The 12,112-nt window shown below is 51.4% G+C and overlaps 4 protein-coding genes across 4 annotated transcripts; 2 read left to right on the plus strand and 2 right to left on the minus strand.

The window, feature by feature from the left end:
* Positions 1 to 1,073: 1,073 nt before the first annotated feature.
* Positions 1,074 to 2,036, plus strand: VTN00DRAFT_9141 (uncharacterized protein; the record flags this gene model as incomplete). The annotated part of the gene is made up of 3 exons (XM_069436069.1): positions 1,074 to 1,201; positions 1,269 to 1,433; positions 1,508 to 2,036. 3 exons carry the CDS (start codon positions 1,074 to 1,076, stop codon positions 2,034 to 2,036), a joined length of 822 nt encoding a protein of 273 aa, XP_069284726.1.
* Positions 2,037 to 2,714: 678 nt separating this feature from the next.
* Positions 2,715 to 4,158, plus strand: VTN00DRAFT_9142 (uncharacterized protein; the record flags this gene model as incomplete). Its single annotated transcript, XM_069436070.1, has 4 exons — positions 2,715 to 2,825; positions 2,931 to 3,348; positions 3,434 to 4,011; positions 4,099 to 4,158. The coding sequence occupies 4 exons, from the start codon at positions 2,715 to 2,717 to the stop codon at positions 4,156 to 4,158; spliced, it is 1,167 nt and encodes a 388-aa protein (XP_069284727.1).
* A 680-nt stretch (positions 4,159 to 4,838) lies between these two features.
* Positions 4,839 to 5,977, minus strand: VTN00DRAFT_9143 (uncharacterized protein; the record flags this gene model as incomplete). Its single annotated transcript, XM_069436071.1, has 3 exons — positions 4,839 to 4,987; positions 5,063 to 5,585; positions 5,654 to 5,977. The coding sequence occupies 3 exons, from the start codon at positions 5,975 to 5,977 to the stop codon at positions 4,839 to 4,841; spliced, it is 996 nt and encodes a 331-aa protein (XP_069284728.1).
* A 672-nt stretch (positions 5,978 to 6,649) lies between these two features.
* VTN00DRAFT_9144 (uncharacterized protein) lies at positions 6,650 to 7,792 on the minus strand (the record flags this gene model as incomplete). Its single annotated transcript, XM_069436072.1, has 3 exons — positions 6,650 to 7,043; positions 7,093 to 7,215; positions 7,275 to 7,792. 3 exons carry the CDS (start codon positions 7,790 to 7,792, stop codon positions 6,650 to 6,652), a joined length of 1,035 nt encoding a protein of 344 aa, XP_069284729.1.
* Positions 7,793 to 12,112: the final 4,320 nt, after the last annotated feature.

A 12,112-nucleotide genomic window follows, 5' to 3' on the forward strand; every position in this document is an offset into this window, starting at 1 on the left:
ATTTTTTTTATTTTTTTTATTTTTTTGCCACGCATAAGGCGAGCGATCTGATTGAGCGACTGGTGACCATCTACCGGCCCAAGCAACCCAGCCACCACGCAGTGACCACAACCCACGGCTATGCGCCGCAACTTTAAGCGTGCAGTCGCTGCAGCGACCAAAAAGCAACCCGGCCTGATTAATGGATTGATCCAACGCGTGGGCCAGGCGCTTGATCTATGGTCTAGCCACAGGGGCAAAGGATCGACAGAGTTGGGCGTCAAAACACCACGGCCGGCGCACGATCCGTATGGGGTCATGGCCGAGGCTTGTTTTCTATTGCACGCAGCTGGGCTGGGAAAGACAGCGGGGCCTGCGCATGCGGCATGTACTGTCAACAGTCTCCGTCGGCATCAACTCCGTCCAGCGCATCAGTTCCCCAAGGAGGTCGAAGCGGGGTCGTTCTGTGAGCAGAACAGGCCAGGCCGGGCGCTTCACCCCTGGTGCTACTCGCTGAACACCCTGGCCCTGGACGACGCCCCGCGCGTCTCACGGAGGATGAGCTCTCTCGCTCAGCTAATAGTTGACTGACTACCCAGCCAACAATGGCGCCGTTCTCATCTTACTGCGTCTTGCTAGCGGGAAAAGGGCCGCGTGTGGGATTACCTCTCTCTCTCCGTCTTCGACATCTCCGCCCCTCTTCTCGTGCTATCCTCTCTTCTGCCCTGGAACGAGTCTCTCTGCTCCTCTGATCACTGTTTTTCATTATTGTAACGCCAATTGCTGCTGCGATACCTCTGTCCTTCGTTTCAGGTTCTTTGTTTTTAGCCCTGAAGAACTCCTAATTTCGCCCTTCCCCGTTCTGGATCTTTCCTGTCCTACCTTGCGGGGCCTCAACCCTGAGTCTTGAAATTGGACCGCCTCCGCTTCATCGCATTACCTCCTCAGTGGACATATTGGAGTGCTCGGTTTTAGAGCTTGGATAGTATACTGGAGGATCTCCTGAGGCACGGGCTTCGCCCTCCATTGTGATCGACATATAGACCCGAGTTCCTCGATGCGGTGACACAACATATCTTCCCACTCAGACAAAGATGGACTACTCCCAATACCTGGAGCTTCCCAAGACGCCTCAGATTAATAATGTGCCCATGGAGAACGATGGTATACGCTGGTACTGGAAAGCGCTTGCGATTTTGTCTTCGTGGTTTCTGCTAGCTGGGTATGTCTGAACCGAATCCAGGGCCGTATTCAGTGTCGAATATTGACGGTCGTTTCTCCCAACACAGTTACCTGATATTCCCTATAGCTCTCGAACGCGACGACGAGGAGCCACGCGTGAGCATGACGACGTTGATCGTTTGTGCTGCGGTTATGATTACGGTGGGATACATGGTGTCGGTGATGCTGTGTTTCTCTCAGCATGCACATTTTCTGCTGCAATCGGTCTTCTTGTAGGCATCCGTTCGCCTTTCCATTGTTTTCCTTGTTTGTTTCAATATCTAGATCGCTAATATCACTCCATCAGACCGTGCTTCGGATCCAGCCTGATGGGCCTACTTAACGTTGTGTTCAACATCTTCTGTCGCAACCTCCTTCCCCTCAAGAGCCTCGCCGTTGTCGTGATAGTCGTATCCACATCCTCCACCGTCATCTACGCCATCGTGTCCTTGTACACATACTCGAGGATCCTCTCCAGGCGAATGAGGCAGCGCCAGTCCTCATACCCGGACGACGGCACAGCCCTTCTCACCGAGGATGAGATGCAGCGGCGCCAGCTGCTCAAGTTGCTTCAGAACAGAGACTCGGATCGGGCGCCAACCCCAGAGCTGGTCCAGGGCACTTTCCGCATCGACCTGCCCGAGACTGTGAACCCTGGTAGAGGCCGGGACAGATACCCCTCGATGCCCGGGATGCCGGAGAGTGCATATGAGCGCCGGACTGTTGTCGTCTCCCCGCCGCCGGTGTCGACAGAGTATGGACAGTGGGAAGCGTCTCGTCACAGCTCGGCGGATTCTTCTCCGCATGTGAGGGAGGTCAACGCTAGGCGCACTTAGGTCGAAGGTCAAAAGACGAGCAGGGTGACTGTTCTGAAGAACTCAACATGCCACATGCTTTCCTTTGGGTCAGTGGGTATCTCATGGAGTTGGCTCGGGTGCTCTACATGTAGAGTTCGGAGCTGAGGTAGGTCTTGCTAAAGTGGATCATTGCTGCTCTGCGATGGCGCACGGGGCGTCCAGTTCTACCCAGATTTGCATTGTTTTAGCGCTTTTGGCACCCTTTGGATATGGCGTTGTGAGTAGTTCTGTACTGCCGATGTAGTGCGAAACGGGAAAATAATACGAATAATGTAATGTGAGCTTAGCATGCATCCCGAGGATTGTTGACTTAGGAATCAATAAGAGGATCCTCTTCACATGGACCGCGAAAGATAATTGTTCTAACGATAAGCTGTGGAGCTGTTCTCGCCCGAAGTGACCGCGCCGAGACGAGCCAGCTAGACCCCGTGCTGTCCGTACCTCGGCAACTTGCAGCGCTCAACCTGTGACGCCGGATCCAGCGACCGCCCGGGTTGCATGTGGTCTTTATCTCTGTCATCTTTTTTTTTATGATGATATCTTCTCCTGGCTGAATTCTGGAGTTGTCAGCACTTTGTTTTCTGCTCCTTGATGCTGGTGTAGCGCTGTGAACGACTGCCTTATCGTCAGCCCCGCTCCTACCAACTGTTGGCAAAGATGGCGACGAAGAGCACCCAAGTGACGCTCTTCCAACCGCCGCCGCTGGACCCTTCCAAGGCTCCCATTGAAAATGTCTTGGAGTTGACGCCTGTTCTGGATATTGGGCCGGTGAGTTGGTTCTGTTGAGTTCGATTTATCGATTGTCCATCAGCATGCTGGACCGCTCATCTCAAGTATAGCCATCATTGCTGATATGAGGACCTTAAAAAACAGGATGTCTTCACCAACACCCGCCCCCTCTGGCACCCCCCAGGCGCGCGCGGTATCTATGGCGGTGCTGCAATCGCCCAATGCCTCTCCGCCGCCCAGCGCACCGTCCCCGCCGACTTCACCGTGCACAGCATGCACTGCTACTTCGTGCTGGCGGGCGACTCGGAGATCCCCATCCTGTATCACGTCGAGCGCGTGCGTGACGGCAAGAGCTATGCGACCCGCACGGTGCAGGCTCGTCAGCGCGGGAGACCCATCTTCACGACCACGCTGAGCTTCAGCAAGGAGGACAGTGGTGGAAAGAGGAAGCTCGAGCATGCGATGCCCATGCCGGATGTGCCGCTGCCGGAGGAGGATGATACACCAACGGAGAGTGGTGGGGGTGGACCGTTTGAGTCGAGGAGGGCGGGGATTTTGAACCGTATGTTCTATCTGTCTGCCGGAGTCGTTATCCGGGATGAGATATGCTCTGCAACATGCAATACAATTGACTGACGAGCCACCAGGCGACTCCCCCAACCCCGAAGACAAAAAAGTCCGCCAATTCATCCGCGCCCGCGGCGAGATCACGGGCGGCCACCAAGCCCACCTCTCCGCCCTCGCCTACATGTCCGACAGCTACTTCATCGGCACCGTCTCGCGCGTGCACCACATCCCGCGCTTTTCCTCCCCCGCGGCGCTCCAGAGCGCCCTCAAGTCCCTCAAGAACCCATCCGACCTGGACGACGACACCATCAGGCGCTACGTCAAGGAGCTCGCGGAGCAGGAGCAGGAGGCCGCGGAGAAGTTCCTCAGTAACAGGAATGAGCTGAGCAGGGAAGCCTTCGCGGCTGCTGCTGCTGCCGCTGTGTCGAAGTCGAGGCGCTGCAGCAACAACAACAACAACAGCAAGAAATCAGACCAGGTGATCGGCATGATGGTCTCCCTGGACCACACCATCTACTTCCATAACCCGCGCGCGTTCCGCGCCGATGAGTGGCTGTTCACGGAGATGGATAGTCCCTGGGCCGGGGAGGGGAGGGGGCTGGTGACGCAGAGGATGTGGAATAAGGATGGGGTGTTGATCGCGACGTGTGTGCAGGAGGTGAGTTGGAAATCTTCGTCTTTTCTTTTTTTTCAAGTTTCTTTTCAATTCTTTGAGCTGATTAGCTGAAACTGGGATCAAACGCAGGGCGTCGTACGACTAAAACAGGACGACCCGGTTCCTACCTCGCGGAATGCAAAACTATAAAGGATATATATCCCCTTGTTCCTTATCGTTCCATCTTTTTTTCTGCCCTTGGTATATATACATATAGAAAAGGAGGGGACCGTTATTTTTCTTTTTCTTTCTCTATCTTTCTTGGTTTTGGTTATACAGATATAGATTTGGTTAGATATATATACCTGGTCTGGAGACAAGGATGATGGTCTTCTTTCTGATTTGCTATTATTTCTGTTAATGTATTTATTCCATTATTTTTTATGCATGTGAATGATGTACATGTACATAAATATAAATTAGCCCGGTGCTGTTCGGTTCGAGGAAGAAATATGCTTGCTTCTATTTGCTTCATATATCTGATTCTCTATTTCTCTGGAGAAGTGGTATTCGCTGGATTCTAAGAGCAAATATAGTGACTGTACAGTACAATATAGGTCTAGGACGCGAGATTCTGAGCTATTATGTACAGTATGTGTAAGTGCAGTGCAGAAAAGAAACGAGAAACGAAACCGGCAACTCCCCCTTTTCTCTGTTTATGTACTATGCAGGCCTGTAGTGTCAAAAGCACAACTCCGTCTGGACTTTCAGGATGACGATTTCCACATAAAGGCTGTACGTCTAACCAGTAATTTTAACTCCACGATTGCTTTGTGAAAGCTTTGAGAGAATGTGAGTGTGACCTGTTATTATTATTATTAACATTGTTGTTATTGTTTCTGCTGCGCCGCGCCGAGATCTTTGTATCCCATCTCCGCAACGGTCTGGAGGATGGTCGTCGACCGGCCGTACGGGCAGAAGACGACCTCGAACCCGGCGCCGGATTTGATTGTGAAGGTGGAGGTGTGGTCGTCGTACGCTGTATAATTCGCACACATATCAAATGTTAATATTGCTTTGTTTAGTATGGTTTCGAGGATTGGGTATAACGCACCATAACTATACGCATCCGGACAGACGGCCTTCGCCCGTTTACTGTACAGGCTCGGTTTGCAGGTCTCGGGACTGCCGTACTTACCCGTACAGCAGTCGCTCGGCGTGTTGTATTTCGAGCAGGCTGAAAAACACGGGTCGAAGGCTGGCCGTTTGATGTGGTCGTCCGGATAAGGGTAGACCCCGGCCCCGGGCTTCCATGGGGGCTGTAGCTGGAGAGGCCATGGGCACCATCGCTCCACTTTAAGCTGGTCCATTCGACGCTCGAGGGGTAGGTCGTATGTTTGGCCTCGCAGGGTTGTGTTGGTGACTTTGTCGCTCGGGGCCAGGAGATTTGGGTCACCGATGCAGATTGGGTTCGTGGTGTTGGGAGGGATAGCTGCCAGAGCTGGATCACTGGATTCGCCGTGAAGTGAGACGATCCCCATGGGAAGGTTGTAGCCGTCGACTAGGGAGATGTCGTAGAATGACAGGCCCATGTCAGTCTGGAGCGTAAACTCCGCTAGTGTGGCAGGTGTTTGTCCCTATTGTATAAACTGCATCAGCCTTGGTAAAGTTCCAATGAAATTGTTGGTCCAAAGAAAAAACCGACAGTCCCCTTGCACTCCACCACCCCACCACAATCACCCGTCAAACACGCCTTCCCACTCCCGTCAATGCCCCCCGCCTGCGCCGGGGCCGACCCATCAGCATTGAAGCTGCAGTTAGTCCGGCCCCATATCCGCCCCTGCCAATTGGCACTGACGGTGAAAGTGGTCGATCTCCCCGGGTTAAGGAGGAATCCACTGAATTGCGGTCCCGTCCCGGCCTGTGTTAGGATCGCGGGGTAAATGTCGCTGGTGCAGAGGTTCGTTACTCTGAACAGCCTGGAGGCATCATCGCGTGGGCTGACCCAGTGGACTGGGGCTCTTTTCATGTGGTGAATTGCATGGATGGATGGAGGAAATGAGAGGAAGAGAATGAGAGATAGCAGGACAGTAGTTGGAGTCGAAGAAGACTGCCGCTTCGACGGTGCAGAAGAAGACGACGGAAAAAATGAAATTGACATTGAAAAGAGTAGAACAATGTCAATAATGTCAATTGTGATAGCAACGGGTTCGCACGAAATCAAGTACAGATAGAGGAATTCAAAAGGCAGTATCCCAGGCAAACTTAGAATCCTGCAGTGACAGAAGAAAGTGAAGTCAAATCTGGTGGCCAGCACCGTTAAAAAGGAAAAGAATTTGATCTATTGCAAGTTGCTATTTGTAGATTGCCGCCCTGCTTGTATCAGGCGCAGAGGGCGAGGTTGAAATGACTGGCGCAGAGACGTCCGGTTAAGCGCCGTTGTCGAGCAGGTACCTTGCAGTCTCGTGATAGGGTGTTTCGCTTTTGCCCGCAACGGCAGCAAGTCACGTTCCTGTCTTATGTAAGTCTCCGCGTGCTAGTCACGATATCACATGTTTCTCCATCGCATCTCTTCTCAACAAAACTGCTCATTGAATCGAAGTACAGGATGATTATAACACAGATGAATGCTCAAAGATCGCTAAATAACACAGCAGATAGCCGCCCATCCCTTTGCTTTTCCCAGGATAATACAGAGACATTAGCATACTTCCACAGCTTGCCCTCCGGCCCGCTGCTGTCTACAGAACTCCAACACCTTTGCGCCCCAGATATCCCTCCCCTTGTATTTTCCCACATCCTCAGGCCAGCTTTCAACCTCCTTTCCCAGATTCTCCAGCTCCTGCATCGAGAGCTCGTCCAGGGCGGTGAGGGTCGTCTTGACGCCGAACACTAGCGCACCGGTCCGGGGCAGCCTGCGGAACGTCTGTCTTTCGCGGCGAATGATGATATCGTGTGGTTGCAGTTGATTAGTCTCTTCTGAAAGTCCTTCTGGACGGAATAGTGTTGAGAACAGATCTTCATCCGGCCTGCGGACTTCTATGAAATAGTTCGAACGTTCCATCGGCGATTGAGGCGTCAGGCGAGCAAGGAACCTACGATGAATTAGTCCACCTTCAACATCCACACGGAACAATTCCATACTTGCTGACAGAGTTTGCGACCTGCTGCTGCCACAGCGGCACAGGTCCATGTATTTGAGATATTGTCCACCCTATCCGCTGGTTCACTGACCATCCTACGGGGAAGAGAGTTGCGCTTGCTGCTCTGCACGAATTGTCAGCCATTGACTTTCGGGAATGTTTTCAGGGGGGGATATCGCATACAGATAATATTCACCATCCTCATTTGTCATGAGGATGCTCAAGTCTTCCATGGTCAGCCGCACAGCGATCTCAAGCGGCTCCATTTCATTGCTTTTTCCTCCGAATAGGAACTTCTCCCCTGTCTTCTTATTCAAGACCGTCACTTCGCCTCCGCGTTGCTTTTTCTCGAACATGCCGGGGAATCGTCCGCAAAGAAATGCGACGACTTCCTCTAACGCTTCTTTGCAAGCCTCCTGCGATTCAGGAAGGCACTGGATCACTCTGCTTCTTTCATTCCGAAGCAGATCATTCCTGACCTGGTGCTCCGCCATATAGTTCTTGTCAATTGTTAACCAATTCCGCTGATCTAGCTTCCGAACATCCATCATAACATGATACTTTTTCCTGCCCTTGATCGGTTGGGCCGGGTAAGGCGCCATGCGCTTGGGGTCATCGGCTGAATAGAGTGAATACCATTTCCAAAGCCATTTGACGACAAGGATAATGACTATGAACGCTGCAAACGGCAGTGACTTCATGGTTATTAGCAGGACTTTTGTAAAATCATGAGAGAGGAATTGTCGAGGTCTGCCCCTGCGATCCGGAGAAGTTATATCTCGACGCTGACTCAGAAAAGCATCATCCGCTGCATCTGGTCAGATGTTTCAACGCAGCTTCTTTTTCCTGTTTAATTACTCCTCATGACACGTGCCTGCTTCTCTGATACGCTCCTCATATTCCCCACAATAGCCGCGATGCGATGCTCGAATGGGTAACAATAAAAGTATCCACATGATCCTGCAAATTTCGCGGTTTCATTCGATGCTGCTCCAATGGGTCTTTCAAACGGCACCGGTAGGGAGAACGTAGCCGGGTCAGGAGGGAAACGCATTGTCTCGGCCTCCAGGTGGTTATGAAATCGACAAGCGGAAATCTCGTCAAAGTCATGTCCGTGCGCCTGGACGGCGGTTTTCTGTTGCCCTCTCAACAATGACGGATATCAATCAAAGGAGCCGCCTCACGCCGATCCGGGCCACCAGCAGAATCTGGCCTGCCGCACTGAGGTGTGTCTCGTGCTGCTCCGTTAAACGAACGGCAGATGCGCCAGGAGAGAGCACCTCAGCCACTACCGAGGGTCCGAGACGGAGATTCCGGGCTACGAGCGTGGAGTCCCTGATCAGCGCGCAGCTCAGTTTTGCCCTACAACGGCATAGTGGCTTGCCACCGGCGCTCTGACCCCATACAGGTTAACCGCGTCACGAAGTCCTGGGTCCAGATCCACAGCACCAGAGCTCATGGAACTTCTTCCCCGGACATTCGAGGCTTTTTTTTTCTCAGCTGTCAACACCGCTTCGATGAGCACTTGGTCTGTTCCCCGGAAATCCCACCTGCGGCCAATGCCGCCAATCTTGTTCGTCCCGCGTGAAGCGCGCTTACCGCCCCGAGAGCCGTTCGTTCGATCTGGCTTCGGCCTTCCGACACTGTCCCACCTCGGTTGCGTTCTTTTTTTCCAGAAAATCTTTTTTTCTTTTTTGCTTTACTAAGCTGTCAAAGTGGGTAAAGTGTCGCATGTTTTCTTTTTCTGCACTTTTTTCCCGTACCTTCCATGTTTCCTTTTGTGCTGCGCACAGGTCCATGCTGGTAATACAGGTGTAAGCTTCGGATGAGGCATTCGACTGTCCAGATGCTGGGCCAACCAGATCTTAACACTCGATGTTAACCATCAACAGGTCTCGAAGCTGATGCAGGGTTTCTTCACCAAATTTGGCCGCTGCAGAGCCCTTTTGAACGGTAAACAAACCGGTTCGTCCCCCGAAGCCGTAATGAAGATTAGCGCGTGGGTCCGGTCGACCTCCCGGCCCACCACCAAGACCTAGCCAATCTGCTGGCAAATGATGACAATGTCCGGAGTAAGGCGAGACCGTCTCTTCGTGTCGGTCTGCGCTCCAGCTCTGCTAAAATTTCAGTCATCCCTGGCTGTTAACCATATCAAGCAGCTCTCTTCCTGTGGCCCTGGTCTGTGTCGTACGGCTCCCAGCTACGAGAGCAGTCTTCAATTGGCATGTACTGCAGTGTACCTACCAGGTAGTCTGCTGTCGCAGTGACATACGACACCCATGTGTGCATCAAGCGAGCGACCTGCCGGCCTGCATGATATGGGGTTCCTAGTCGAATTTCTCCATGCAGCTATTTCAAACCATTGGATCTCTTGCAGAAGAGACGTTCATCTGTTGAGTACACAGTACTGATTCCCGCCCGCTTAGCTTCCACGGCCTTCGTCAATGGTGCAATTCAGCGAAAGCGCCAGCCGAGGACACGGACTGAGAAACCAGACCTGCGTTGTCGAATTGAAGCTGCTCCGTTTTCAAGCAAAATGTCACACGTCACCTGTGTCAATGCGCCGCGAAGTTCGAGGTATCGGATGTGATAGGGAAGAAGTGGACAGCATCATTACTGTTGAGCGTTGGACACACATGGTTCCAGCTTTTGGTCGGAGTCTTTCAGGTCTCCTTCAACATCAGCTAATGCAGGTCGATTCTTCAGCTATATGGAGCAATTCCTGTACCTTGTCACGGCACTGATTCCGCGGCCAAAAGGGACCTCACTATCTCGCTCTGGCATCGACAGTGCTCTGGACACTACATACCCCCGGTATAATGAGCGGACAACCAAACGATATCCCTAACGAGAGCTGAGTTCCGGAATTGAATAAACACAGGACAACCGGGTTTACGAAGAGATCAAATGATCACCAGAGAAACTTGTCTTGACCACAAGGCAACGCACACGTTGCTCCTTGGCAGCAGCCTGCATTAATTATATGGAGCATTTGTCGACGATCTCTTCAGATTGCTTTGCTGACGGATGGCAAAAAGCTTGAGTGGGGAACTACTGACCTATTTAGCAAGAATGCACGAAATGCAATCCCTTTTGGGTACCCTCTTTCCGTATGGGTTTTATACTGCAGACAACCTCGCTAATTTTCTCTAGATTGGGACAGTTTGAGAATCGCAGTGCGTGGTCTTATTTTGAGGGATCAATGGCATCTTACAGTGATGGTTTTGCCCCGCAGCCCCTCAACTATCCGGATAAAGAGGTACTCCCGTGGAATATTGTCCGTCCAGTATGAGCCCTGAGGTTAGAAATCGCGGGCTTGTCTTTCATGCCTTCATGGCAATAGCAGTTCTGCATGTCGGAAGTATTCAGGGTGCACGATAGCCACATGCGGGTTTTTCTTACCCAAGAGAAATCGAATTTCTCCAGATACCCTGGTCCTCACCAGCGATGATGTTACACTGATGATGCCAGAGACTTTTACATCTCCCTCAAAATGCCATTTGGTAGGCAACCTAAAATTCCAGAGATTTTATCAGGAACTTTCCCCACAAGGTCTTTCGTGATAATGGTTAAGATAGCAATTATGCATACCTTGTTATGTCGGTTGCCATTTCAATGTCGGAGGGAGGCGCACCGCACGTGTAGCGGTTAGCTCCCATGCAGTCCTGCCCAAACTCAGCCACAGTGGGCTTTGCTGACAGCAGGTACCTACCTATTGCGAGACTTCCCCGCAAAGTCGCTTCTATACTTCCTTGGCTTCCGTTTGGATGCATATCTAGGGACGCTACAGTACTGGCTTAAAACAAACGTCAGAGCTCCAAAATCCAGATCTGATGACCTCGCTGGTGTAGATATTCCAGTTCATCCCGACGGACGGGACAATTGAGGACCTGGCATGAGACTGTATTTGCATGCTCTTAAGATATTACCACCCAAAGCAAGATACATTATTCTTGGCTGACTTCAATATGACGAGAGCGGCTTGAAGACGTCACTTGGGATTCGTCTCAGTTCATCAAGGATGCAGACCACGTGCAGTATGATAGCCCGCCCTGCACATGACCCGGACGATAAGGTCTAGAAGTACCAGAATAGTTGCTACTTACTCGAACACTTCAGATACACTTGGCACCTTTCACACCCAACAAAAATGTCGCAAGAAATACTACGAGTCGAAGGGCTCGATGTCATAGATAAACAGCAACGTAAATAGTGGTGCCACACCATTTCGGTACTTCCGCGGGGACCCATCTTACTTTTTTGATGCAAACTGTTGAGAGGCTCCAAGTCATCGATACTGGTTACCATTGTGAACTTGACCTGCTGACACTCTAGGAGAAGGATCAACACCACAGGATGGTGCCAGCAGATATGGGAACCCTTGTGGGCTAGACACTTCCTCGAAGCTGAAAGATTCAGAAAATGTCCAAGAGATCGCAGCCCTTATCAATCTTGAAATGGGGCCAGAAAGTGCCGTGTCCAAACCTGCTGTTCCAGTTCCAGGACTATACGCAGAGACCTCCGTGGAGGTTCAGATCAGTGGGAGAACCGCGTTTCCTAAAGTGAAGAGAAGATTTTAATATCAACTAACTTTATGCGTTGGACGCAGCCGGCTGGAGGGCACGCTATGATGATCCACAGAGACGGGAACACCTATCTGTTCACGAAGAGGTGAGTGCACGAGTTTCCTGAGTGAGATGGCACTGAGCTGAAGCCCATGCTTTCCTGCCTGTTCTCACGGTACTCTGAGATGGGTGTACTACTGTACTGAGACATGCCCCGCAGTGTCTTCAAACATATCTCTACTTGGTTCAAATCAAAATAGGCATTTGATATGAGAGCCGATGTTGAAAATTTGAATCGATTAAGTCATCAAACCCCCCCCCCCCCCTTTTCCCTCATCTTCCCTCTACTGCCTTAGTGCCTAGGCTAGCTCGTGTCTGTTTGACATGTATCGAAGAGCATCAGGAAATGGAAAAAGAAATAGCACTCTTCATTCTGTTTACAAGAAATAAGAAACG

This window comes from Thermoascus crustaceus (genome assembly GCF_041956765.1).
Source record: "Thermoascus crustaceus strain CBS 181.67 unplaced genomic scaffold VTN00scaffold_7, whole genome shotgun sequence".
Taxonomy (NCBI): Eukaryota; Fungi; Ascomycota; class Eurotiomycetes; order Eurotiales; family Thermoascaceae; genus Thermoascus; species Thermoascus crustaceus.